Consider the following 25422-nt stretch of genomic DNA (forward strand, 5'->3'; position numbering starts at 1 on the left):
CCCCCAGCACCGGGGCGAGAGACCCAGTATCTGACCCTGCACAGCTGGTGGTGCTCGGGCTGGACTGGCCTGGCCCCCGACCTCCCACGCCCCCCCCACCCCAAAGAAAGCCACGCACAGCGCGGGGAGAACGGAAGCGGAACTTTATTCCTCTTGGCTGGGGAAGAGAGCTAGTGGGCGGTCGTGCAAGGACCCCCCTCCACCCCTCCCCCTTTCTGGGACCAAAGAAGACAGGCGCCATGGGCACCGCTCGGCTGCCTCTTGCCTCTCCCCTTCTCCCAAGTGAAAGCTGCGAGGCCGCAGGTCGGGCGAGGCCAGTGAGCGCGGGCGCGGGGCAGGGGCGCTGGAGTGACGGGCCTGGGGTCCAGGGCTGGGGGGGGGCTGCTGGGGCTGGGGCGGGTGCGGGACGCTTCTGGTCGTGGTTGCTGCCGGCTGGCCCCGGGGTGGGGGTGGGGGGGGCCGGGCTCAGGGCACCGTGACGCGGTAGGGGCTGCCCGGGATGTGCTCGTCGCCCCACTTGACCACCAGCGTGTACTCCCCCTTCTCCTTGAGCAGGTAGGACACGCTGTAGAGCCGGCTGCCCGCGTGCTTCACCAGGATCTCCTCGCAGGGCGTCCGCGGGCCGTGTACCCCCACCAGGAGCATGTTGTTGCCTGGGGGTGGCGGGGGGATTCAGGCCCAGGCCCCCACCCCATGCTTGGGACCTGATCCTCCCCCCCCCCCCCCGCCCTCCGGGGAAACTGCCCCGCCCCACCAGGGAGACCCACGGGGAGGGGCCTGGAGGAAGCGAAGGTCCCGCCCCCCGCAGCCCCGCCCCCGGCACCCGGGGCACAGGCACCTGCTTTGCTGCAGTCCACGGTGAAGCTGCTCTTCTGGCCCGCGTAGGCTTTGCTCAGCCCCAGGCCCTTAGCCACGACCTTGCTGGCGTCGGCGGCCGGGCCCGGGGCCCCGTGCTGGGGGGCGCTGGCCACCTTGCTCAGGGAGTCCACGAACACCGACGAGGTCTCGTGCAGGCTGTGGTTGCTGACCAGGCGGGGACCTGCAGGGGAGCGGCCGGGGCTGAGAGGCGGCCCTCGAGCCGGGTGGCGGCCGGGGGGCCAGCGGCGGGGGCGCGCGGCTCACCTGTGACTTTGGCCTTGAAGGGGCTGCCCCCGATGTGGTAGGGGCCGCCGTACTTGATGGAGATGAGGTAGCTGCCGGGGGCCATGGGCGTGTAGGTGACGCGGTAGCCCTCGGGGCACTCCTGGCAATCCATCTTCACCTTGGAGGGGCCGTCGATGGTCACCGAGAGGGCTCCGGCTCCCGCGTTGCTCGTGTTCACGATGAACTCCGCCGGGCTCCCTGGGGGGGTGGGAGGTCAGGCGGGGCGGCCCGGTCGGGCCTGGCGGCGGTGTCCACACTCACGCGGTGGCAGCTGCCCGCCCCAAGAGGCCCGGCACCCACCTGTGACGCCGCCTTCCAGGCCTGCCCCATAGGCGGACACCAGGCCCGGGTCCCCTCCGTGCCCAGGCTCCCCAACTCGGATCTTGAAGGGGCTTCCGGGGATGTGGGTGCCGTTGAACTTGACGTCGATCAGGTAGACGCCGTTCTCCCGGGGGATGAAGCGCACGGCGTACTTATCTGTAGAGCAGAGGGGCGCGGCCGTGGGCCTGGGGTCCCCCGCTTCCTTTCGCCGAGCTCCTCGCACCTCTGAGGGGGAGCCGCGGCCCTCCCCGTGCCCCTTGCCCGCCAGCGGGAGTCCGGCTGCTCCACCGAGGCCCACGCGGCCTAGTCCAGGGGCCCGAGCTGGGCCCCTCCACCCCACCCACGGCAGGCACCCTCCTCCCTCTGCCGCACAACACAGACTTCCTAAAGGTTCAAGGCCGAAGCTCTGTGGACACCCCAGCAGGCTGCTGCGGTGCCTCGTGACCAGCAAGACCCCCGCTCCGCGGCCTCCTCGGAGAGGTCCCCACGCACGCCATACTCCCCGCGTGGTTACTGGGGCTCAGACGGGCAGGAACTCGCTCGAGGTCACGCGGCTGGGAAGGGGCAGAGCTGGGCTGTGAAACTAGGCCGACCGGCGCCTCCCGCCTCCCAGGCTGTCTCGGGCCGCCTGCCAGGGCCCTGTCCCTGGGTAAGGGGACCGGCGGCCCCCGGCCTGACTCCTGGGCCCTTTTTCTCCCTCGTCCGGCAGGGACGCCCTGTCCTGCCCTTGGCCGCGGCTGGGCGCCTGCCTTGGCTGCTGACAGCACCTGGAGCCTCCTTTGGCCCTCTCGGCCTTGACCGCAGGCCCAGGGGAGGTCGACCGGTGCCGGGCTGGGGCAGGTGGCTGGGGAGAGGCGTGCAGGGGCGGGTGGTGGCTGGGCAGGGCCAGGGCCTCACCTTGGTCGATCTCGGTGACATAGCACTCCTCCAGGGCTCCCGAGGGGCTGTGCACCTTAGCATCAATTGCCCCCTTGGCCCCGTTCAGGCTGACTGCAAAAGAGGCTGGCTGGTTGACCTTTAGCCCTGACTCCTGGAAGCACAGCAGACGCAGTTAGCCGGTGGGGGGGGGGGGCCGAGGGAAGCCGGTGGGGGGGGCGGGATGGCACTTACCCAGCTGGCGTCCGACTCGGTTTAAAGAGGGAGAGCCGCTGACTGCGGGTCACGGCCCAGGCACACGCGCCCGCCCGCCGCCCGCCCCGCAGTCACACACCCCAGGCTGCAGGAGGGGAGGGCGGCCCCACCCCGTGGGCAGCACCCGGCCCTGGCAGGCTGTCCCTCTTTAAACCTCAGCCCTGTGCGCAAGGGGCACGGGCTTCTGTTCCGAGCCTTTAGAGCTGAGGCACGAGAAAAACCCCACCGAGCGTGGGCTGGGCCCGGCCAGAGCAGAGGCCGAGCGCCGGGGGCCCGGGGCGCACTGCCTGGCGCCTCTGGTCTGGCCGGGCGCAGGCCCCACGGGCTGCGGGAGCCCCCGAGCTGGCGGTTTCTCTCAGTGCCTCACCTGAAGACTAGAAACAGTGAGGCGGCGGGCGTCACCCGATGGAGAGGCCACGGGCACCACGAAGGGGCTGTCTGGAATGTGCTCCTCGTTGAACTTGACCGAGACTTCATAGTCGCCTGGGCAGGGAGAGAGCACGGGGCTGCGCTGGGCCAGGGGGCAACACGGGCCCTCTGCCCGGCGCCACGCCCGAGTGCCCAAAGATGGGGTGCCCCCGGCCCGACCCCAGCAGGCACCGGTACCTGGCTCTTGCACCACGTAGGCCACGCCGCAGGAGCCGTCCTTGCGGTCCTCGAAGGAGATCTCGGCCTTGCTGGGGCCTTCCACAGCGATGGCCAGGCCCCCTGCGCCAGCCTCCCTGGTCCAGATGCTGAACTCGGCTGGGGGAGACGGGGGTGTTGACACGGAGGGCCGGCCGAGCGCCCCGGGGGCCGTTGGCTACTTGCCCACCCCCACCAGAGCGCCCCAGTGCCCTGGGGCGGCCAGCCAGCCTACCTGGCACTCCGGCTTCGGCCCTCTCCAGGCCGGGGCCCCCGGCACGGACCTTGTGGGCACCGCCTTCCCCCAGGGGCCCCACGGTGAACTGGAAGGGGCTTCCGGGCACGTGCTGGCCCTTGTACTTGACGCTGACCGTGTGTGTGCCCATCTCAGCGGGCACGAAGCGGATGCAGTAGGTGTGGTTCTCGCCTTCCACGATCTCGGCCTCGTGGGTCTTGCCCGAAGGGCTGGTCACTTGGGCTGCCATGTCGTGGATGCTAATTTCTGCAGGGCGGGCGGGGGACCAGGTGAGTCCCCGGGCCTGGCTGGTAAGCCACCTCCTAGCCCCGGGCACACCCCCCAGCTCCCTCGCTCCCCGGCCCCTACCAGGGATCTTCAAGCTCAGGTCGCAGTGGCTGCCGACATTGGCCACCGAGGGTGCCCGTCGCCGCCGCGTGATGCTCTCCTTCACCCGGCCCTCGCCTGTCACCTTGACCGAGAAGGGGCTGCCTGCGAAGAAGAGAGCAGGGCCACCCAGCACACAGGTGACCAGGTGCCGGGGGCGAGGAGCGGGGCGGGGGGCGCCGTGGGCGCACACTCACCTGGCACGTGCTGGTCGGCGAACTTGATGTTGATGATGTAGTTGCCGGGCTCCGTGGGGCAGTAGGTGACCCTGCAGGTGCCGTCCTCCAGGTCCTCGGTGTTGATGTCCACCTTGCTGGGGCCCTCGATGGACAGGCTGAGCCCCCCGTAGCCTGCGGGAACCCCACGCTGAGCCAGGAGGCTCACCACAGGGGTCCCCCGCCCCAGCCGGCCGGCCGCCGCCCCCTACCTGCGTCGCGGGTGTCGATGATGAACTCGGCGGGCTCGAAGGTGCGGCCTTCGTGGAGGCCCTGGCCCGAGACCCGCACGCGGCTGGCGTCCCCGATCTCCGACTGGCTGATGACCACGGGGATGGGGCTGCTGGCCACGTGCTGGCCGTTCTTCTTGACGTGCACCAGGTGCTCCCCGGTCTCCTTGGGCACGAAAGAGATCCCTGGGCGCAGGGCGGGGCGGTCAGTGGCGAAGGAGCCGGGCAGCCTCTGCCCGGCCTCGCCCCTTGCTGGAAGCCCCCCTAGCCTCCTCACCCACGTGGCCGTTGCGCAGCCGCTTGAGCAGACAGGGCTCCTCCCGGCCCGAGGGTGGCACCACGGTGGCTGTCAGCAGGCTGAGGTCCGTCTCTGAGATGTTGATGGGGATGTCCGCGGCCGAGCCCACTTTCAGGTGGGACAGGCGCATCGAGTCGTCACCTGGGCACGGGGGCGAGCGGGCCGTCCGTCACCGGGGCCGCCCCCTGCTCCTCCTGGCCCCCCTTGCCCTCCCTGGGGCGGCCCCACCCGGGACCCTAACCTGTGACCCTGGCGGTGAAGGGGCTGCCGGGGATGTGCTGCTCGTTGTACTTGACCAAGATGCTGTAGTCGCCGGGCAGCACGGGCAGGTAGGAGACGCTGCACGTCCCGTCCTGGTTGTCGGTGCAGCTGATTTCGGCCTTGGACGGGCCCTCGATGGCCAGGGACAAGCCCCCTGAGGGGAGGGGGGAGGAGGTCAGCAGGGAGCCGGGCGCCCCGGGGTGGGCGGCACCTCCGTGCGGGGCGCCAGGGCCGTCGCTCACCCTCGCCCGCGTCCTTGGTGTTGACGGTGAAGGTGGCGGGCTTGTTGACCACTCCGTGGGTGAGGCCGGGCCCGTAGGCGGTGACGTGGCCGCAGTTGATGTAGTCCACGTAGAACTGCAAGGGGCTGCCTGTGCCGGGAAGAGGGAGGCCATGTGGGGCCCGGGCGGGCACGGGGTCCCAGCCGCCCCCCTGCCCGCCGGGCCCTGCCCGGCGCCCACCTGGGATGTGCATGTTGTCGTAGCGGATGTCCATCTCGTGCAGGCCGGCCTCGCTGGGGGCGTAGCGGACTGTCACGGTGCCGTCCTTGTTGTCCGTGATGGACGGCTGGGCCACCTTGCCCGAGGGCATCCGGACCTCCCCTGCGGGGGGTAGGGGGCGGCGGGCCAGGGTCAGGGGTCACGCCCTCGCCCTGCCGCCCCGCTGCTCCCTGCCCTCGCCCGCTCACCGGTGATCTCGCCCTTCTTGATGGTGAAGGGGATGACGAGGTCGAAGGGCCGCAGGCTGGCGCCATCCAGCCCATTGACGCCCACCAGAGGCCTCTCCGGGGCCTGCCGGGGAGACGGAGGGCCCGGGTGAGGGGCCGCGGGCAGGCTCCCTCCGCCCCAGTGGGCAGCCTCCCTGGGCCCTCCCACGGGGTCACCCCACCGGCCAGCCCCCAAGGGTCCCTTCGGAAGGTGGCAGTCCCCACCCAAGTCTGCTGGCCGCCCTGCGGGTAGGCGTAGGGTGGGGCTAGCTGCTGAGGCCGCAGCGGCGTCTGCGTGGTGGGCTGCTCCCCGGCCAGGGCCTGCGGGCGAAGCACGACAGCTGAGAGGCGGCTGCCCCGCAGGGCACGGCCCCCGGCCACCCCCGGGGCCCGCTGCTCACCGTCACTTGGAAGGGGCTGTTGGGGACGTGCTCGCCGCCAAAGCGCACGCAGATGACGTATTTGCCCGGCTGGGGCGCCGTGTAGAAGATGTCGAAGGTGCCGTCCGCGTTCTCCACCACGTCCACGTCCACCTCCGAGCCATCCGGGGTGCACACGGTGCAGGTGACCTTGCCCTTGCCCGCGGCCTTCGCGTCCACGGTGATCACCGTCTCCTCTCCAATCTGGATGGTGGGGCCGATGCCGGCACCTGGGGGGGCAGGGCGTGTCCCCCAAAGGGAGGGAAGCGCGTGAGCCTCCTGCTCGGGGCCAGCTGCCGCCTCCCAGGAGGTGGTCTCCTGAGACCCCCAAGCGCAGCCAGGCCCCCCCAAGCTAGGGCCAGCAAGTGGTTTCTCGGAAGGCAGGACAAGTTCTCCAGGGCCACCTGAAGCCAGCGGGTTCCTTTGGGGGTGTGTGTGTGGCACTGCCTCCGGGTGGGAGGGGCCTGAGAGGGGGCACCTCAGGGCTGGGAAGGAAGAAGAAGGTGTCTGGCCCTTTGGCTGCCAACTCCTGACGGGCACGCGACTGCCCGAGCCCAGCATCCCGGCCCCGAGTGCAGATGGCGTGAGGCGGGGTCCTGCCACAGCGTGGGGCCGTGCCACCCGCCGCTCCCCCCCAGCCCAGGGCCTGAAGGGGAACCCGGAGTTTCCTGGCCACGGAGAACGCTCGCTCAACCAGAGGGGCTCACAGCGTGGGGGGCAGCCCAGCCAAGACGGGGAGTGGGGCGAGGGCAGCGCCAGGCGGCACGGTCAGGCCCGGGTTAGTGAGCGTGGTGCAGCAGCAGCCTTCGCAGAGCAGCCAGCAGCCTCGGGGGCCCAGGGCGGCGGAGGGCGAGGGAGGGGACGGTGATGTTAGGAGCTGGGGCGTGGCCTTTAGGGCCCGGGACGGAGGTGGAGGCAGTGGAGGCTCGGGGGGCCGTGGGGTGCTAAGGCCTGGCAGCAAAGGTGCCCCCTCCCCATCCTGGCAGCCTGGCCTCCCATGAGGAACACCAAAGTCGTTCGAAGGCCAAGTTCAAGGGGCCTCCCCGTGGCTGGAAAGGCTGTAGGGCTCTCCACCACCCCAGGTGCCTGTGACCTCCCACCCACCCACCCCCGGCTGTCCTGCCCCAGCTCGGCGGCTCAGGCCCCACTTCACAGGTGCCCCCAACTCCCCCCTGCCCCGGTGCCGACGTCCAGCCTGCTCCATCCTCCGAGTCCAGTCCCCCACCGGGCCCCCTCTCAGGCCCCAGGGCCATGGCCTAGTCCAAGGCCCCCGCCCACCTACCCCAACACTCCTGCAGCCTCCCAACTGGCCCCCCTGCCCCACAGCGGCCAGTGGGGCCAGGCTGTGTCCCCCCCGTGCCCCAGATCCCAGACCCTGCTCTTCTCAACTACCGACTGCCCTGCCCTAAACTGCAGCCCCCGGCTCCCCCGGCTCACTCCCCCAAGCTCCAGGCCTGCAGTCTTCAGAGACTGCCCCCCCCAGGCCCCGGAGCAGCCGCCGCCTCCCCACCCCAGCTCTCATCGCCCCAGCTCTCATCGGCGCCCCTGGCTCTGCCCCTGCCACGACGCTCAGAGTCCCGTCACTGCTGGGGGGGGTGGGGGAGGGAGGGAGGCGACGAGCGCACTCGGGGGCTCCCGCCATGCTGCCTGCCCCTGCCCAAGCGGTCAACGGCGGCACTACGGCACTACCAGCCAGCTCCTGCCCCCCCGGCCCGCTCATGCAGTCTGCACCAGCCCGGGCACAGGGCCGCCGCCAGGGCGGAGCGGGGGATCTGCGGATCTGGCCCCACAGGCGCCCTGGAGGCAGACGGCGGCAGTGGCAGAGGCCAAGATCCCCAGACCCCAGAACTCCCGGCGGGGTGCCTCTCTCGACCTCACCCCGCAAGCTCACAGCTGCAGCCCGAGCGGTCGGGTGGGGAGGCATCCCCGGGCCCTGACCCGCCTGGCCGTGGCACCGCCGCCTTTGGCACCGCCCCCCGCCCTCCACTCTGGCCCTACCGAGAGCTGCGGCTGGAACTGTCCTGGGCATTAGCACAGAGAAGGAAAAGCAGCTGCCCCTCTGGGCAGGAGAGGGGCATCGGGAGTGGCCCCAGCAAGCAGCTTACCTAGCCCGTGACCTCCGATTGACACTGAGGTGAGAGGGCAGAGAGCAAGGAGAAAGGTCAAGTGAGTCACTCAAGGGGGCGGCCCCCACTCCCACACGCCACCCCAAGCAGCGAGCCCTTGCACACAGGCACACCCAAGCCCCGTGCCGAGCGCCGCGGCGGCCCTGCGGCGGGCCCGCTCACCTGTGACCGTGCACTTGCTGGCGTCCCCCGTGGGCACGGCCCGCACGCGGTACGGGGAGAAGGGGATCTCGTCACCGCCGTACTTGATAAGGATGGTGTAGCGGCCTGTCACGTCGGGCACGTAGGCCACCGTGTACGTGCCGTCGTGGTTGTCTTGGATGTGCGTCTTCTTGGGCTTGCCCTCTGGGTCCTGCCGCGGCAGAGCACGGGGTGGCGGTCGGCCGAGCCCTGGAGGCTGCTGCCCCACGCCATCCTGGGCCAGCCCCGCCTCGGGCCCACCTGAAGGAGCGCCAGCTGCCGCAGGGACAGCCCCCAGGCTGCTCGACCGCGGCGGCGCACAATGGCTGCCTGCAGCCGGCATTGCCTTTCGATTCCCCACAGGTAAGCTCTGAAAGCATCTCCCACTGTCCAAACACCCAACGCTCTGCTCCCATATGACCGAAAGGCCCGGCCAAGGACCTGGGCACCGCCCTGCTACTGTCCCGGACTGTTGGGCTCTGCCCAAGTCACCGCGAGCATCTCTAGGACCGGCCCCGATGGTGCCAGGTGAGCCAATCCAGGCCGCGAGGCACATGCTCAGGTCAGCGGTGCACGAGGGCACGCCTGTGCCTGCCCCCACCGTGGGACGGGGAAGCCTGACCTCTGCAAACCGGAGGGACAGGGACCTGGCCCTCCCTGCCCTTGCTGGCGCAGCTCCCCCTGGACGACCAGGGACTGGGGCAAGCTTCTGGTGGCCCTTCCTGCCCCACCCGGCCCAAGCCCACCAGCCGGCCAGCTCACCGTGATCTGGACAGCCAGCAGGCCCTCCCCAGCATCCTTTGCGTCGATGGTGAACTCCACGGGCAAGCTGGCGGGCACGCCGGTGGTGTTGAGTCCGGGGCCGCTGGCCTTCACCTTGCTGGCATCGTGGGTTGGCAGAACCTTGACCTTGAAGGGGCTGCGGGGGCAGCAGCAGTCAGGAAGGGCTCTCACCGCCCAGCCGGGGCCCTTCCCGCAGGCAGGCAGCCCCTGCCTCTCACCTCCGAGGCACCTCGTCCTCCCCGTACAACACCGAGATGCTGTAGGGCCCCTCACGGCTGGGCACGTAGCTGACGGTCTGGGTGCCATCGGCGTTGTCCACCACGTCCACTGGCTCCACCAGGCCTGGCCCGAGCCCAGAGGTCAGCTGGCCCTGCTGGGCCTCCACCCCTACCGTGCCGGAGTGCCCAGCTCGGTGCACACGCCGGCCCCTGGCCCGCCCTGGGAATGGCCCCTGTGGGCCCAATCCCCCACCTAGGTGCTGTCTCAGGACCTCTCTCACCCTCGCCCTTCCCCCACGTCCACTCAGCAGCCAGCTCCTGTCCTTTCCACTTCTTTCCACATCTCCAATCTAGCCCCCTGCCCCCGCTGGCTCCGCTGTCACCTGCCTGCATACCCATCCCAGTCTCCCCTGGCTTTCTCCGGGGCCAGCCCTTTTGTCCCCACCACCCGGGCAACAGGACACTCACCTTTGGGCCCTTGTACCTTGACCTGGAGCGGGGCCACGCCGGCCTTGCTGGTGTCTACCTGGAAGGACTGAGGGAGGTTGGCACGGACCAGGCCGGAGCTCAGGCCAGGCCCGGAGCACTTGACCTTGGACGCGTCAGTCACATCGTGCACAGGGACCTTGAAGGGGCTGCCTGCGGAGACAGAGGGGCGTTGGCTGCGTGACGGCGGGCAGGGATGAACAGGGCGGCCCTCGGCCTGGCCCAGGGGGCCCTGCCTCCTCACCTGGCACTTGGTGGCCGCCATAGGTGACGTTGAGGCTGTAGGTGCCGGCCTCGTAGGGGATGTACTCCACAGAGCAGCTGCCGTCCTTGTTGTCCGTGCAGGACATCTTGGCCTCGGAGGGGCCCTCCACGGCCAGGCCCAGGCCCCCCGTGCCAGCCCCCCTGAGTGCAGACAGAAGGCCGGTGAGACCCTGGGGCTCCCCGAGGCCGCCCGCCCCTGCCCACCCCAGCGGGCGGGCTCCTCACCGGGTCTCCACCGTGAACCGGTTGGGTTTGTTCGTGGTGCCACTCTGGAGGCCCGGCCCGTGGACGCGGACGCGGGCGGGGTTGCAGCCCTCGGTCACGGGCACCTGGAAGGGGCTGCTGGGCACAGGGCTGCCGTCGTAGGTGACGTCCACGGAGTGGAGGCCTGCTCGGGGCGGGGGGGGGGGCACTGGGTCAGCGGAGCCCGGGCCACCCCTGCCCACCCGGCCTCCCCGGGGGCTCCTCAGCACGCACCCTCCTCGTACGGCGTGTACTCCACTTTGTACGTGCCGTCTCCGCAGTCCCGCACGTAGGTCTCCGTCAGGTTGCCCGAGGGGTTGGCCACGCGGGCCTTGACGTGAGGCCCCCCGGCCTGAGTGAGGGCCCGGGCGTCCACGCTGAACTCGGTGGTGGCCTCGCGGAAGACGCCTGGGCAGGGAGGGGCGGGCTTTAGGGGGGGACACCTGCCGGGGCCCGGCCGCCCTCCCGTCCTTGCCGCCCCCGGCGGGCCCCTCACCTTGGCCCTCGATCCCGGGGCCGTAGCACTGGACGCCCGAGGTGTCCACGGCCGGCTCCACCTGCAGCTTGCTGGGGAAGTTGGGCACGGGCTGGCCGCCGTACTTGATGGTGACGGTGTAGGCGCCGGGGCAGAGGGGGATGTAGGTGATGGTGTGCGTGCCGTCGCCGTGGTCCTGGATGTGCACCTCGGCCGGCAGCCCCGCCTCCGAGCGGATCTCGATGGTCAGCTCGGCGCTGCCCGCGCTGGAGCAGTCCACGTGGAACTGGCCGGCCTCGCCGGCGGTGGCCCGCTCCAGCCCGGGGCCCGAGCACTTGACCTTGGACGCGTCAAAGCAGGGAGCCACGTGGGCCTTGAAAGGCGAGCCGGGGATGTGGGTGTCGGCGAAGAGGATGTTGATGTTGTAGTCGCCGGGCTCAGTGGGCACGTAGGACACGGAGCACGTGCCGTCGCCGTTGTCCAGGCACTCGAGCTGGGCCTCGCACGGGCCCTCCACCGTCAGGCCCAGGCCGCCCGTGCCCGCGCCCTTGGTGTCGATGGTGAAGCGGGCAGGCGAGCCCACGCTGCCGCCCTGCAGCCCGGGCCCGAAGGCTTTGACCTGAGGACAGACGGGAGGGCCGGTCAGGGCCAAAGCCAGGCTGCCCCTCCTCTCCTGAGCTGCCCTCCACGCTGAGCCGCAGGGGACGGCGCGACGTAAAGGTGGGAGGGCGAGGGTGGGTCTGGGAGACGGGTGCCTCCCGGGCCCGTGGAAGGCATGGCCTCCAGCCTGGGGCCTCCCCGCAGCCCGCTTACCTTACTGGGCTTGGTGGGGGGCACGGCTTCCAGAGGGAAGGGGCTGCCAGGCACAGGCACCCCGTCGTAGGTCACCTCCACCTCGTAGGGCCCCTCTTCGCGGGGCACGAAGCGCACCACGCTGTTGTCGGCCCCCAGGCCGGGTTCCACCTTGCAGGGCACCGCGGTGCCCGAGGGGCCCACGATCTTGGACGCCACTTTGCCTTGGCCACCAGCGCCCTTCGATTTGACCGTGAACTCCTGGTCTTTGCCAACGTCCACCTCTATCGAGACGAGGGAGGAGAGAGACAGAACCGTGAGATCCAGGGGCGAGACTCAGACAGGAGGCAAGTCTCCCCCACCCCACTCCCACCCCGACCCCCACCCCCACCCAAGTACTTACTCTCTCCCAGACCAGACACCTTGATCTTGCTCAAGTCCAGGCTTGGAGACACTCCCACAGAGAAGGGGCTCTTGGGGATGGGGTCCCCTCCGTAAGTGACATTGACACCCACTGGACCCTGGGCAGGGATGCAGAGAGGAAGGGGTCAGGGGTCACGACCCCAGCCTCCATGGCCTGCAGCCGCCCCATTCCCAGCCTTGGGGTATAGAGGTGAGGGCTGTGGGAGCCCCGGAAACCAGAGAAGCGGGGAAGGGCCCAAGAGCTGCTGGGTGGGGAGTGGGGGGGGGGGCACAGCCCCGGGGGCTCGCGGTGGGTACCTGCTGCACAGGTGTGTACTTGACCGTGTAGGTATTGTCGTGGTGATCGATGACATCCACATCACGCACCGCATCCCCCTTGGCCGGGCCTGAGAACTGGACGTCCAGCTTGCCTTTGCCGGCGGCTTTGGCGTTGACCGTGAAGTGGGTCGGTTTGCCAAGTTCAACCCCTGGGGTGGGTATGTATGTGGTGACTGTGTAAGAGCCGCGCGGCCTGGACCCTCAGTCCCTCTGCTTCGCCCCCCCGCCATGGCCCCCATGTGAATGCTCACCGGTGCGATTGAGGCCGGGTCCCTCTGCCTTCACCTTGCTGGCATCATGGGAAGGCTCAACCCTGACCCTGATGGGGCTGGTGGGTGTGGCCTAGGGGACAGGGGAAATAGCAAGGGTGAGACGGGGGGGCGTGGCTGGGCAGCACACAGCAGTCTGAGGGGCCCAGCACCCCTGCCCACCCCTGGCGGGGCAGAGCCCCCACCTGATCAGCGAAGAGCACCATGATGGTGTAGCTGCCAGCCCCGCGGGGCGTGTACTTGACCGTGAAGGTGTCGTTGTCGTTGCGGATGATGTCAAAGTCGATGTCGGCCTCAGCCGGGCCCACCACGCCGGGGGCGCACTTGATGCCGATGCTGACGTCTCCTGCCGGGCACAGGGAAAGGAAGCGGAGGGGGCGGCATGCCGAGATGCCCGGCCCCCCCCCTGCGGCTGTGCCCGCTCGCCCGCCTCACCCTGGCCGGCCTCCGTGCAGTCCACGGTGAAGTAAGTGGGCTCGTGAGCCTTGAGCCCTGTCTTGGCCACGCCGGGGCCGTAGACCTTCACCTTGTTGGGGTGGCTTCCAGCACCCACATTCACCTGGGGAAAACGGGGGTATGGGCATGGGCGGCCTGGCGGGGAGGCGGGGGTGTGGGGCAACGGGCGGAAGGCTCACCCGGAAGGGGCTGCTGGGGATGCTGACGCCGCCCCAGGACACGGTGGCCGTGTGCTTCACTGGTTTCCTGGGCACATAGGAGCAGCTATACGTGCCGTTGCCGTTGTCCTTGACCGAGGCCTCCACAGGGCAGCCCTCGTTGTCCTGGGAGGGCAGGCGAAGGTAGGGCGGCCCGGTTTGTCAGTGCCCCATGGCCGAGACCCTCCCGGCCCACCTGCCCACCCCCAGACACAGGGGCTCCCACCTGCACTTGGACTTTGAGGGCGGCCTTCCCGCCGTGCTTGGCATCCACTGTGAACTCTGCTGGCTTGTTGACGGCCACGCCCGTCTTCTCTAATCCAGGCCCACGGGCCTTCACCTGATGGGGGGAAGCCACCAACACGCCACGGTGTCAAGGGACTGCATCCAGACCAGCCAAGCCACGAGCCGGGTAGGGGGGCCAGGGACCCAGAGCAGCAGAAGCGGGCTGCTGGGGCGGGCAGGGGCCATGGCGGACCTGGTCCCATGACGAGAACGGCCCCCTGCCCCCCACCCCCTGCCCCTGCCCGGCCCTCACCCGGTCTGGGTGGAAGTCCTGCGGCGCCTCGCGGATGTCGGCCATGAAGGGGCTGAGGCGGATGTCCTCACTGTTGCACAGCACGTGCACGGCGTACTCGCCGGCCTCCTGCGGCCAGTAGCGCACGTCACACGAGCCGTCGCCCTTGTCGTCGCACTCGATCTTCGCCTGCGACGGGCCTTCCACCGAGAAGCCTGGCGACAGCCAGGAGCCCCATCAGCGCCCTGGAGCCCCGGGGCAGGTGGCCCCTTCCCCCCGAGCCAGCCCGGCCCCCGTGTCTTACCCAAGGTGCCCACATCGTCCCCGATGGCCTCCACCACAAAGTCCGCCGACCTGCCGACCACGCCTCCTTCCAGGCCGGGGCCCCAGGCCCGCACCTTCTGGTCCCCGCACTCTGTGCCCACCTTGACCTCGAAGGGGCTGTAACGGGGAGAGCCATGCAGCAGGGCTGAGGGGTTGCCCCCCGGGCCCAGCCCCGCCACGCCATCCGGGGCCGCAGGGGCCCGACGGTGAAGCGGGGGCCGGTGCTCGGTGGCCTCACCTGCGCCCGATGTTCTGGCCGCCCCACGTGATGGTGACCGTGTACGTGCCAGGGACCATGGGATAATACTCAAAGCCGTAGACGCCGTCGCCCAGGTCCTTCTGCTTCACGCGCTCCTCGCCCTCTGGGGGAACAAGGGGGGGCCTCAGGCGGGCCCCGGCCAAGCCCGGGAGGCGGCCGCCGCCCAGCCCGGCCCCCAGCCCACTTACTGGGGCCCTTGACGGTGACCTTCAGCTCGCCGCTGCCCGCACCCTTCGTGTGCACCTTGAAGTCGGCCGTCTCCTTCACCCGCACGCCCTTGGGCTGCAGGCCCCGGCCCACGGCCCGGCAGGCCCCTGGGTTGCAGGCTGCGGGCAGAGGGGCGGCTGAGCCACCGGGGAGCTGCGGCCGAGCCTGCCCGCCGCCGCCCCCCACGGAACCAGGGTGTCGGAACTGGAGGAGCCCCCGAGGTGGCCCCACGGAAGCCAAGAGAACCGAAAGAGACCGCGACCCCAGTGCCGGGTCCCCTCCCCACTGCGCCCCGGCTGCCCCCTGCCCTCCCCTCCCCGCCAAGAGGAAGACAGAGCCAAGTACCGTTGACCCTGCGGGCAGGGCCGAGAAGAGCAGGATTCTAGACAGCTGGAGCGAGCTCTTCCGAGGATGGAAGCGTGGAGAAGAGAGAGAGAGAGCCAGCGGGAGCGAGAGGAGGACAGGGACCCCGCGGGACGGAAAGAGAAGGCTGGCCCGCAGCAGGGCTGGCCCGTGGTGGCTGCCCCTTCCTTGCAGGCCGCCCGCTGCCAGGCCTACCTTGGCCCACGGTGACCGTATAGGGGCTGCGAGGGATGGGCACACCGGCGAAGGTGACGTGGACCGTGTGCGTGCCCTCCATGGTGGGCTGGTAGCTGCAGCGGTACGTGCTGTCTCCCCGGGCCTCCAGCTGGGGCTCCACGGTGCCCTTGTGCCCGGCGGGGTCCTGGATCACCACCTCCACCTCGCCCACGCCTGCCCCTGCGCCAGGCACCGGCTCAGCCCCGGGGGTGCGTCCCCACCGCCCCGCCGCGCCCCCCCAGTCCCCCGGCCGCCCCTCACCTGCCGTGAAGATCTCGAAGTAGGTGGTCTTGTTGGCGATGTTGCCACTGGGCTCCAGGCCGGGGCCCTGGGCGGTCACCTTGCTGGCGTCGCCCTGTGACTTGTCCACGTATACCTCAAAGGGGCTCTTGGCGATATGCTGGCCGGCGAAGAGCACGGTGACCTGGCCGCAGGAGGCGGAGGCCGTGAGGGGGCGGGCCACTCCGGACCTCTCGCCACCCCTCGCCCCGCCCCGCCCCACCGGGCTCCCGAGGACTCACCTTGTGCGTCCCTGTCACCTCGGGGACATACCAGACGGAGAAGGTCCGGTTCTTGTCGTTGTTGGCAGTCACTTTTGCCTGTGGGGGATGGCAGCTGTGAGCCGGGGCCAAGAGCCGCCCCTGGCCCCCGTGGCACCCTCGTGCCCCACACGGCCACCACGCCCTACCTCTTCCTGGTGGCCCGCCGGGTCCTCCACGTACACCAGCACCTCTCCCTGGCCGGCGCTCCTGGTCTCCACGGTGAACTCGGCCCTCTTCTTCACCATATTGCCTGTGGGCTCGATGCCTGCCAGGGGAGGCTGAGGTAGCCTGCGCCGGCAGCGTGGGCCACCCGCGCCACCCCTCAGGAGGGGCAGGGCACACAGTCCCGGTGTTTCTCCCTCTGCAGGCCTAGCACCCGCTCCCCCGTGGCCCCCCAGTCAGACACAGCGGGAAGCGGGGGCCTTAGTTTGGCGTAACCCTCGCTCAGAGCCTGGCCGTGCTCTGTGGCCAGGGCGGACGCGAGGCAGCGTTCCGGAACACTGGGGTTCGACTCTTTCCTGGCCCAGCCCCAGGCTCGGGCCCTTGATCCCGTGTGTTACGAAGTCCCTCGGAGGGGACCGCGGCTCCTGCCGCCTGGACCGTGTTCACCTGCATCTACCCCAGGCAGGTGTGACTTCGAGAACTTGCCGGCACTCTTGCCTGGCCAAGTCACCCACTGGGACCATCCCTGACCCGCTCCCACCCGGCTCTCGGCGGTCAAGTGCCCGAAGAGCGCTCTGCAAGTCCAGCTCCAGGGAGGACGCCGTCCCGCCGCAAGGCCGCTCACCTGGCCCATAGGCTCGCGCTTTCTTCGGGTTCAGTTTGGGTCGCAGGGGAGCCCCTGGCTTCAGCTTGGCCTTGGGGAACTGGGACAGGTAGGTCATGACGGAGTGCTCGTCCACGTTGGGGTCCACGATTTCCTCAGGGGTGATCACCTGTCCCCGGCACAGGATGGGAAGGGTTCAGCTGGCATCTCGGGCACCCGCGACAAGACGGGAAGCCTCTCGCCCCCGCCATCGGCCCCTGGAGGGCGGCGGGCGAGGCCGGGTGGGCACGCACCTGCGGGATGCCCAGCCAGTCGTCGGCCTGCTGCATGGCCTCGCGGGCGTTGTTGACCGGCTTGCTGGCGTCCCAGGAGTCCCAATCAGGACACAGGCCTGCGGGGGACACAGCGTGGGAGGGGGGGGCCTGCCGTTGAGTCTGGGCCGCAGGAGCCCTCGGAGGCTGCCCCACGCGCAGAGGGCGCCGCCAGCCCTCCAGCCCCGCTCCCGCCACCTCACCCACCCGGGGCACAGCTGTCGACCAGGGCGCCCAGGGCGCGGCCGCTCTGCCAGTCCCGGCTGAAGTTGGTGATGGGCAGCTGCGGCAGCTTGTTCTGGATCCAGCCCAGGAGCCGCTGCTTGGGCGTCTGCTTCTTGGCCTCCTCGTCCTCCTCCTCGTCCCACATGGGCATGGAGATGGAGTAGTGCAGGATGAGCGTCCAGATGAGGCCCAGGATCAGTTTCAGGTTGCCGTCCACGATGGCCTTGCTGTCTGTGGGGGGACACGAGTGGCAGCACCCGCCGGCCAGTGTGCCCACCCGGGCCCGCCCCTCACCTGCACGGGCCTGGGGGAGGGGGGCGCCAGCCTGGGGGTTCGGGGGAAGGCAGACAGGCACAGGGTCTGGTAGCACTAGGGACCCCAGGGAGGAGGACAGGACCTTCGCAGCTGGGGGCAGCTAACTTCCCGACACGCAGATGCACAATCAGGGTTGCGTGGCCAGAAGCCCCAGACTGTGGGGCCCAGAGGAAGCACCCACACCAGCCCCAGCCTAGGACAAGGCCGGCGGGGGGGAGCCTCTGGAGGACGGCCCCTCCCCAAAGAGCTACATGGGGTCCCCGGGTGACGGCTCTGGAGAATGAGCAGGGACACCTCCCACCCGCAGGGGTCGCAGGGGAAGCCAGGGTGCCCCAGCCCAGGGGCCCGCCCTTGCGCCCGCTCACGGGGGAGGGCCTGGCGAAGAGGAAGGCTGGGTACGCCGGGCGATTGGGAAATATAACTGAGGCAAGGGAAGAGCAGGCCTTGGGCAAGGACCCTTGGGGTGCAGGGGTGTCACAGCTCACCCCAGGCACTTCCTTCCCCTGCTCCCCACAGAGCCAGGCTGGAGGGAGGCGCAGCAGGCAGGGCGTGGGGGCGGCGCCCGAGCCCCAAGGACCCAGCGGTGTGGCTGCAGGGACCTGAGCACTGGGGCCCCTCTGGGGACCGCGGGCCCGAAGGGGTGGGGCCCGAAAGCCCAGGGGCGGGCACGGGATCCCACTGGAGTCCCAGGCCAGGGGGGCGGTCCTCCCGCTCCGGGTGGCCAGCAGGGCCCTGGGGGCGGCTCCCCACGCGCCCACTGTCTCAGCAGAGGCCGGCTAGCCCGCAGCCCGCCCTCCACCTCCCGCCACCTAACGGGCCAGGGCGCCTCGCTCCCGCTCCCCCTCCCCGCCCCACGCGGAAGTGGTTAGGGCGCTGCCCCTCCACCTCCCCCGCACCATGGCAACCCTGCCCGCACCGGGCCCCACCCAGGGCCCCTCTGCGCCCCACCCGGGGCCCCTCTGCACCCGGGTCTGTTGGGGGCTGGGGTCACGGCGTCGGGCACTGGAAGGGAGCGCTCTCGGAGTTGGCTCAGGGAAGGCGCTGGCTGCCTAAGCGCTCAGCTCCCAAGCCCTCCTGCAAGCCAGAGGCCTCCGCTCCCAGAAAATATTTGCCCGATGAGTCAACCGGGGCACGGACACATCGGAGGGGCATCCGTGGCCAGCGGCCTCCGAATCCTAGCGGGCAGCTAGGAGCAGGAGCCTCCCCGCTCCCAGACGGGGTTTCGCCCCGTCTCTGCAGATGGCGGGTGGCGGGTGGGAAGGGTGGGAAGGGTGGTCAGGGCTGGGGGTACGCGGGAGGACGGCCCACAGAGCGCCAGGGCGCAGGGCCAGCCGGGCCTTCCCACCGGGGGTCCCCGGGTCCTAGGGAGGCGTGGAGGCCCGGCCCAGCAGCCCTGGTGGGTGGGGTCGGACCGCGTTAGGGAAGCTCGGGCCTTCCCCATCCCCCTCACTCAACGGGGGAGGGGAGGCCCCAGCCGGGGCTGGGAAAAGGCCTGGTAGGGTGGCCCCGCCCCATCCCACCCCTTTCCCCAGCCCCTGGGCCAGCCGGCCCCCTCCCTCCCCTAATCACTGCTGCTTTCCAACATTTTTTTGCCTTATATGGCAAAGCTCTGGGAACCAGGCCTGCTCCAGCCAGCTCACAAGAGGGAGGAGGAGGCGGGAGGAGGGAGGAGGAGACCCCCCCCCAGAGAGCTGGGGTGTGGCCCGCCTCCCCACATCCGGTTGCCCCCGCACCAGCACTCAGAGATGACTCAGCTTGGCTAGACTAAGGCTGGGACTGGGCAGCGGGCCTCTGCCTCAACTGGCCCTGAGGAGAAGGGGCTGCCACCCCAGGGCCCCAATCCCCGCTGTGGCTGGGGTACCTGAGCCTCGGTCCCTCACTTTCTCGGGCAGGTCCATAGGGAGACCTTCAAGGCCCCTTTAAATTCTGAAGGGGAAAAACTGCCCCCCGTCCGCTGGCCCTCCTTTGCCCCGCATCACCTGTCCTGGTGCCTGTCCCCAGGCAGTTGCCCATCCTGAGAAGGGCCTGGCCAATGCCAGCCTCTCCAGCCCAGGGACACAGACACTGGGCTGGCAGCGAGCCCAGAAAGCGCTGGAGCGCCTCCGACCCGCTCCTGCAGGCGAGCTGCAGCCAAGCCAGGCCTCCACGGGCCTCACCTGGACCCCAGCACGCGCCGACGGGGGCCGGGGGCTACGGCCCCTTCTCTCCCCACTCAAGCGCGTTTCTCGCGCGCTTTTGCCAGCGCCGCTTCTCCCTGGCCCCAAGTAGCCCCGGTGCGATGGGAACCGGGGGCCGGCGCCAGAAGCCGCCCAAAACCCCTTCCCAGAGCTGCGGCAGGGGGTGGAGGGCCCGGCCCCCCCCCTCAAGCCCCCCGCGCTCCCCGGAGATCGGGCACGGGGGGCGCGGCCTGCGGAGGATGTGAGCTCAGCCTGGGCGCGGGCCAGCGGGGCGGCGGCGCGCGGATGGTCCGCACGGCCGCCGGCCTCCCGCGCGCCTTTGTTCTCGAGGCCCGCGCGGGGCCGGGCGGCCCGGGGGGTTCTCGGGAGGGAAGGAGCGGCGGGGTCAGCCCCCCGCCCGGGGCGGCGCCAGCCCTCACCGATGGACACGAGCTTGATGCTCTCGCGGTCCAGGAACTCGAGCGCCACGGACACGTTCTCGAGCTGCATCTGGCGGAAGGTGGGCCGCTGGTTGTGCTTGCGGTGCATCTTCTTCTGGCTGAGCACCTCGAGCAGCGCGATGAGCCGCAGCCCGTCGCTCAGGTCCGTCTGCAGGTTGGCGATGCGCTTGCTCACGCACTTCAGGTGCTCGTTGCACCAGCGCGTGAACGTGTTCTGCTGGATCTTCTTCCACGGCGCGTCCTCCGCCAGGTCCTTCTCGGTGGCCGGCATCTCGGCGTCCCGCGAGTCGACGCCGCCGCCGCCCAGAGCCGCGCCCGCCGCGCTCTGGCCCGCCCGGGAGTGGGAGCTACTCATTTTGAGGCGCGAGGAGCCGGGGGGCGGTGCTGGAGCCTCGGCGAGGGGACGGCCCTTTAATTAAAGTCGCAGGCACCTAGGACGCAGACCGAGAGGCAGAGAGCAGAGGTTGGGCAGCCGACAGAGCGAGCCCTTTAAATGCGGCTCCAGGGCGGAGCCGGGAGGCGGGGCTCCGGTGGGGCGGGGCCGCGGGGGCGGGGCCGTCCGGGCCGCGCCCGCCCCGCCCCGCCCCGCCCGTCGGAATGCCCCCCGAGCCCCCCGCCCCGCCAGTCGCGCCGCAGCGGCCGCCCGACCCCCGGGCCTCGGGGGCTCCGAGAAGGGCGGCTCGGGCCCCGCGTGGGGGGCAGGCCGCGTCCGGGCCCGCGGCCTCGCGCCGGGAGCGAGGAGAGGCTGAGCGGCGCCAGCCCCTCCGGCGGGCGGGCCGTGCTGGGGACTTTCCTTCCCCAGGCCCCCGCGGAGGGTGGCCTGCCTCGCGCTCGCCGAGTCACGTGGGCGGAGGCCCCTGGCGCCCTCCGCCGTGGTCCCCGTCGCCCTCCCCGGGCCTCAAGGCAGGGGGTGCCGCCGACACTTGGGGAGCGCCGTGCCCGGGCCCCGCATGTCCCCGGCGCCCTGCGCGCAGGCGGCGAGGGGAGCTCCCGCCAGGCACGGCCCGGACTCCCTCCCGGGCCACCTCCCAGGGCCCTGTCCCCTCCCAGGGCTCACCGCCTCCTTCCCCCTCCACTCGGAGGAATTGGGGCACTGGGCCAGGAGGCCGCCCGCTCTCCAGGAGCAGCCAGCCTTCGACGGCGCCCAGGCGTGGGCTACGGGCACTGGAACGGGACGCAACGGGACGCAGCGTGACAACCCGCTGGGACAGCGTGTACCTGGCACCCCCTGGGAGCGGGGAGCTTCCTCTCCTCTCGTAATGGCCCCTGAGCCACTTGAGTGGGACCAGGGGTGGCCCTCCAGGGCCAGAGGGCCCCGCTCAGAGATCTGAGTCTGGCTGGGCAGGCTGTGAGCCCCTGGGTCTGAGCGGGCTTAGGGACAGTGGTGGGACAGAGGTGTCCACGGGTGGGGGCAAAGCTCAGAAGGTGGCCATGGCCAGCTGAGGAGCTTGGAGAGTGTCTCAAGGGCAGTGGGGTTTTTTGCTCAAAATTCCTGGTAGACAACTCTGGAGACTGGGGAGGCCACGTTGAAGGGGACCAGGGGCATTGGCCAGTGTCTGCCGTCAATTAATGACAGCTTACTCCTGGCTTGCCCAGAGCAGACTAGCTCCCTCTCGGCCCTGCGCACCTTCCTTTTCGCAAATATTCCCTTCTCTGGGGCTTTTTTTTTTCCCTCCAGAAAGGCCTATCTCTCTCCCTACTGCCGGGTTCTTCGATAGAGGCGCGGGCTGGTAGTCCTCAAGCTCTCATCTGAAGACCGGTGGGCGAGGCGGGAAAAGGAGGCCTTGGGTGTCATGCCCAAATATGGTTGCCTCTCGCCAAGTCTGGGGCATCTCCCCTGCCTCTCAGCACACTTCTTTTGGGGTTGCCTGTCGCCCCACTGGTTTGTCCCCCACCAGTGGTAGAGGCCGGGGGTCCAGATGGCGTTGATTTCTGGTACTGAGACCCACCTCCTGTCCACTTACCCCTCTCCTGACCACTCTCGGACACACCTGCACAAAAATCCACGTGACCATGCCTGGGAGCTGGGGTGGAGGTGGAGAAGCTCTGTAAAGGAGGTGCCAGGTGGCTGTCAAGACCTCATGATGGTTTCTGACCTGTCCCTTGGGGTCCCTCCACATGCCCGCACTGGGGAAGCAAGTCCCCAGGGGTGGAATTAAAGTGAAAGTTGATTTTCTCACTACCAAGGGCCCATCCAACTGGATCAGCTATGTTGATTCCTTCATTGTCAGACACGGGGCAGGGAAACTGAGTCACAGGAACTATCCAGTGGTCAACTCCAACAGAAAGGGGGAACAGAACTCGGGTGTTCTGGCTGCCAGCCCTAAGCTTGCCCTATTTGGGGGGAGAAGGGATGGGGGCATAGAGGCTTCTCGTACTTAGGAGGATGCAGTTGAGCCACCAGATGGCGCCCCACCCCCAAAGCCCCCAGATCGGGCCCTCTGGAGAAGCCAAAATCCAGCTCTTTCATATTTTCCCTTATTTGGAGTAGATTCTTGGAGGTTAGACAAACCCCGCCCCCCGCGTCCCACCCCTGGCCCTCAGACCCCAGGCCTTCCCACAGGGACCTCTAGCCCCAAGCCCAGGGGCTGGTCCCCTGGCGTCCCCAAGGAGCCCTTTCCAGGCCTGAATAGCCTGGGGGCACCCAGAGGGATGGAAGCCACAGGTCAACACAGAGAGAAGAGGCCTGGGTGGGCAAGGCAAGTGCAGGTGAGGCAGGTGAGGGTGCCCGTTTCCCGAGTGCCCCCTCTGCACCCATCAGGGCTGTGCAGTCAGGAGTGCGAGCACCTGGGCCGCCGGCTGACCCTGTGTGCTCTAACTGGCCCCCCGGGGGGGGGGCATGGGAATCCCAGGGCGGTGCCGTTCACATCCTAGCTGGCGGGGAACCTCCAGCTCAGAGCCAACCTGGGAGAGGACCCAGGGCCCTGGGCCCAGCCCGGGAATCCAGCCTGGCGGAGCCGAGCCCCGGCTTACTGTGCCAGGCCCCAGCCCCGCCCCAGCCCCGATGGCGCGCAGCGGCAGCCCTGGAGCCAGCTCCCCCAGGCCCAAGGCAGCTGGGGCCTTGCGGACCTCCACCAGCCGAGGGACCCACCGTCGCCCTCCCGGCCGACACACTGGCTATGAGGTGCTCTTCCAGGCACTCAGCCCACACAGGGTCCTGCTGGAGGAGCCCTTCCCGCCCTGGCAAGCATGCAGCGCTGGCTCATGGACACCCACGCCGGCACCCACCCTCTGTCCACCGCTCAGGCCTCATCTCTCCGGGACCCGCAACGGCCTACGGACTCCCCAACTGGCAGTGAGTGGAGCTCGCGGTTAACTCGAGAGATCAGCTCCTGGACAGCCGCTCGCCAGCCCCCGCTCGCCCCGCCAGCTCTACCTGGCAGGGCCTGGACGCGCGCCGGAGCCTGCGTTCTCTGAACCTCTCCGCCGGCCGTCCCCACCCGCGGCCCCAGCCTGGCCAGGACTCCGCGAGCAGCGCGGTGAGCGACCCGATCTCCGAGGTCTCACCTGCTCGTCCCTGCGGGTGGCCGGCGACCGCCGGGTGGCGCCCGGCTGGCCTTCGCGCCCGCGCTCGCGCCCGGCGCCTCCGGGCTCTGCTGGTGTCCACTGCGTGCCGCACGCCTCCACGCTAATGGCCCGCCGCCGCCCGCCTTCTTGTTGGCCGCACCCCCGCCCCGCGCCCGCCCCGCGCCCGCCCCGCGCCCGCCCGGGCCCGGCCCGGCGAGAAAGCCTTAATTGGTAAAATCGCCCGGGAGCCGGGGGGGCGGGGGTGCGCGGGGAGCTCGTGCGCCCGGGCCGCACTGGCGACACCGCCCCCCCTGCCCCCCCACCCCCACCCCCGATGAAGGATGAGCTCACCGCCTCGCCAGGGCCGCCAGCGCGGGGGGAGGGGGGCAGGGGGCGGTCGCCTCCAGCTCCCGCGGGGTCCGCGGGGCCCAGCCGCTCCAACCTCAGCTTGCCGAGTTTGGGGGAGGCGAGCGCTCCCCAGGCATAAAGGCCCAACTCCAAGGCCGCCTCCCCCAGGAAGCCACCGGGATTCACAGGTCTCTGCACCCACCCTACCTCTGCTCCAGCTGGCCAGGCAAGTCAGTTTTGGCTGTGCTGAGGTGGGGGTGCAGGTGTCCACTATATGCCAGGCCCCGAATTGGAGTGAAGGGCCCGGAGTCCCATGATGGGAAGGCAATCCTAACAGCTCCCAGGAGCTTGACCCCTGCTGGGTGCCAGGCCCGGCCTGGGGGACTGCAGCAGCAACAGTCTGAATTCTCAGCAGAGCCCACCCACAGATGCAGTCCTGAAGCCTGGGAGGGTGCAGGAGGGTGTAACCAAGAGCCCCACTCCTCCTTCCTCCTCTACATGCCCATTTCCTGCTAGGGGCAGATCGCATCAAACAGCACTTCCTCTGGGAAGTCCACGTAAAGCCGTGTCCTCATGTTGTCCACCATTCCAATAAGAACTGCATTTTCCATTCATACACACACACGCTTGTGCAAGAACGGAAACGAACATGGCAGGAACATGACTTTCCCTTCCTAGCTGCAAAGCTCTCTGGTGTTTGCTATTCTATTCTACTTTGTTAAAAAGAGAGAAAGGGAGGGAGGCCCTCCAGGCAGGCTTTGCCAGCTCGGCTTGCAAGGATCCTGAGCACCTTGACCCACTGACACCAGGGGTCACGGCAAAAGATAGAGTGGGGGACTCCAAGGACCAGGAGGGGGCTGCTGGGGCTCATGGCTGAGTCAGTCCCTGGAGAGGAACACCCACGAGCCAAAGGCAGGTGCCATCAGGCCAGGGCTACCACGGGTGGAGGGAGCACAGAGAAGGCATCCGCCCTCCACTGGAACCCCCTCGTGACACCCCTGATGTCGAAGATACAGAGAAGACAACTCCGTTGCTTCAGCCACGGCCAGCTGAATCTCCAACGGGCCAACCCAACAGCATCGAGATGGCCCGATGTGTTCTAGGGTTGAACACAGTGCTTTGAGGGGCGTTGGGGCAGCTGGCCATTTAAAGTTCTAAATCAATGGCTGCAATCCTCAACACCTCGTTTTTCACCAGCATCGTCATCTCACGACTTGTGTAACCATCTGAGCAATGTTTCAAAGCATTTGGACACCGCTCAAGTCCAGAAGATCTTTAAGGTCCTCAACGAGAAGCTTTAAGGGGCGTGTCTTTTAGCACTGAAAAAATGCCAATTTCAAAGAAGACGTGGGTTATAGCTCAGCGAACAACGGTCTCCCTGTATGTGGATGCTAAGAAATGTATTCACGAGATGTTTTTTTTTCCCTTGTAATTTTCAGTTTTGCTGGATTACAAGTTATACAATGTACTTACTGCCCAGAAGCATTCCCACCCTTAGAGGGGAAACTCCTTTCTTTTTGTATTCTTGACCTGGTATCGATTGCTTCTACAGCCCCTTTTCGCCTCTGCTGCACTGGCTGCTCCCTGCTAACCGGGGATGTAGCTCCTTTTCCTGATTGTGCTCCACAGATACTCGTTGTCCTCTATAAGGGTCGACTGCAGAGTGTCGTCTGCCCACTCTTCCTAGTATCCACTCCCGGGAGGC

At 69.1% G+C, this 25422-nt stretch overlaps 1 protein-coding gene across 2 annotated transcripts; it reads right to left on the reverse strand.

Annotated features, from left to right (window-relative positions):
* Positions 1-126: 126 nt before the first annotated feature.
* FLNA (filamin A) lies at positions 127-23495 on the reverse strand. Of its 2 annotated transcripts, XM_058291621.2 has the most exons (48): positions 23370-23492; positions 19842-20293; positions 16913-17161; positions 16688-16785; positions 16416-16563; positions 15775-15893; positions 15608-15685; positions 15348-15510; positions 15066-15266; positions 14489-14626; positions 14280-14403; positions 14022-14158; positions 13739-13932; positions 13427-13540; positions 13183-13326; positions 12983-13106; positions 12733-12893; positions 12530-12620; positions 12258-12427; positions 11941-12058; positions 11559-11821; positions 10767-11364; positions 10505-10678; positions 10253-10415; positions 10008-10168; positions 9746-9916; positions 9278-9401; positions 9039-9195; positions 8259-8448; positions 8076-8099; positions 5953-6200; positions 5777-5872; positions 5534-5636; positions 5307-5447; positions 5088-5216; positions 4826-4999; positions 4564-4725; positions 4269-4472; positions 4039-4191; positions 3824-3946; positions 3455-3721; positions 3202-3339; positions 2963-3078; positions 2362-2494; positions 1444-1620; positions 1123-1341; positions 839-1039; positions 127-653 (listed from the first exon to the last, which is right to left on the reverse strand). In XM_058291621.2, exons 2-48 carry the CDS (start codon positions 20215-20217, stop codon positions 466-468), a joined length of 7944 nt encoding a protein of 2647 aa, XP_058147604.1. In that variant the 5' UTR covers positions 20218-20293; positions 23370-23492; the 3' UTR covers positions 127-465. The 2 variants fall into 2 exon arrangements, with proteins under 2 accessions (XP_058147604.1, XP_058147605.1); XM_058291622.2 differs by lacking the exon at positions 8076-8099 and having other exon boundaries at positions 23370-23495.
* Between the last annotated feature and the right edge of the window lie 1927 nt (positions 23496-25422).

Source organism: Dasypus novemcinctus, chromosome X (assembly GCF_030445035.2).
Source record: "Dasypus novemcinctus isolate mDasNov1 chromosome X, mDasNov1.1.hap2, whole genome shotgun sequence".
In the NCBI taxonomy this organism is placed as follows: domain Eukaryota; kingdom Metazoa; phylum Chordata; class Mammalia; order Cingulata; family Dasypodidae; genus Dasypus; species Dasypus novemcinctus.

Excerpts from the sequence above, each read along its gene's own strand:
- FLNA (XM_058291621.2), bottom strand. The coding sequence starts at position 20,217 with ATGAGTAGCTCCCACTCCCGGGCGGGCCAGAGCGCGGCGGGCGCGGCT. Across the intron at positions 11,365-11,558 it reads CCCCCACCAAGCCCAGTAAG|GTCAAAGCCTTCGGGCCCGG; the intron begins GTAAGCGGGCTG and ends GTCTGTCCTCAG. Across the intron at positions 10,169-10,252 it reads CGGTTCACGGTGGAGACCCG|GGGGGCTGGCACGGGGGGCC; the intron begins GTGAGGAGCCCG and ends GTCTGCACTCAG.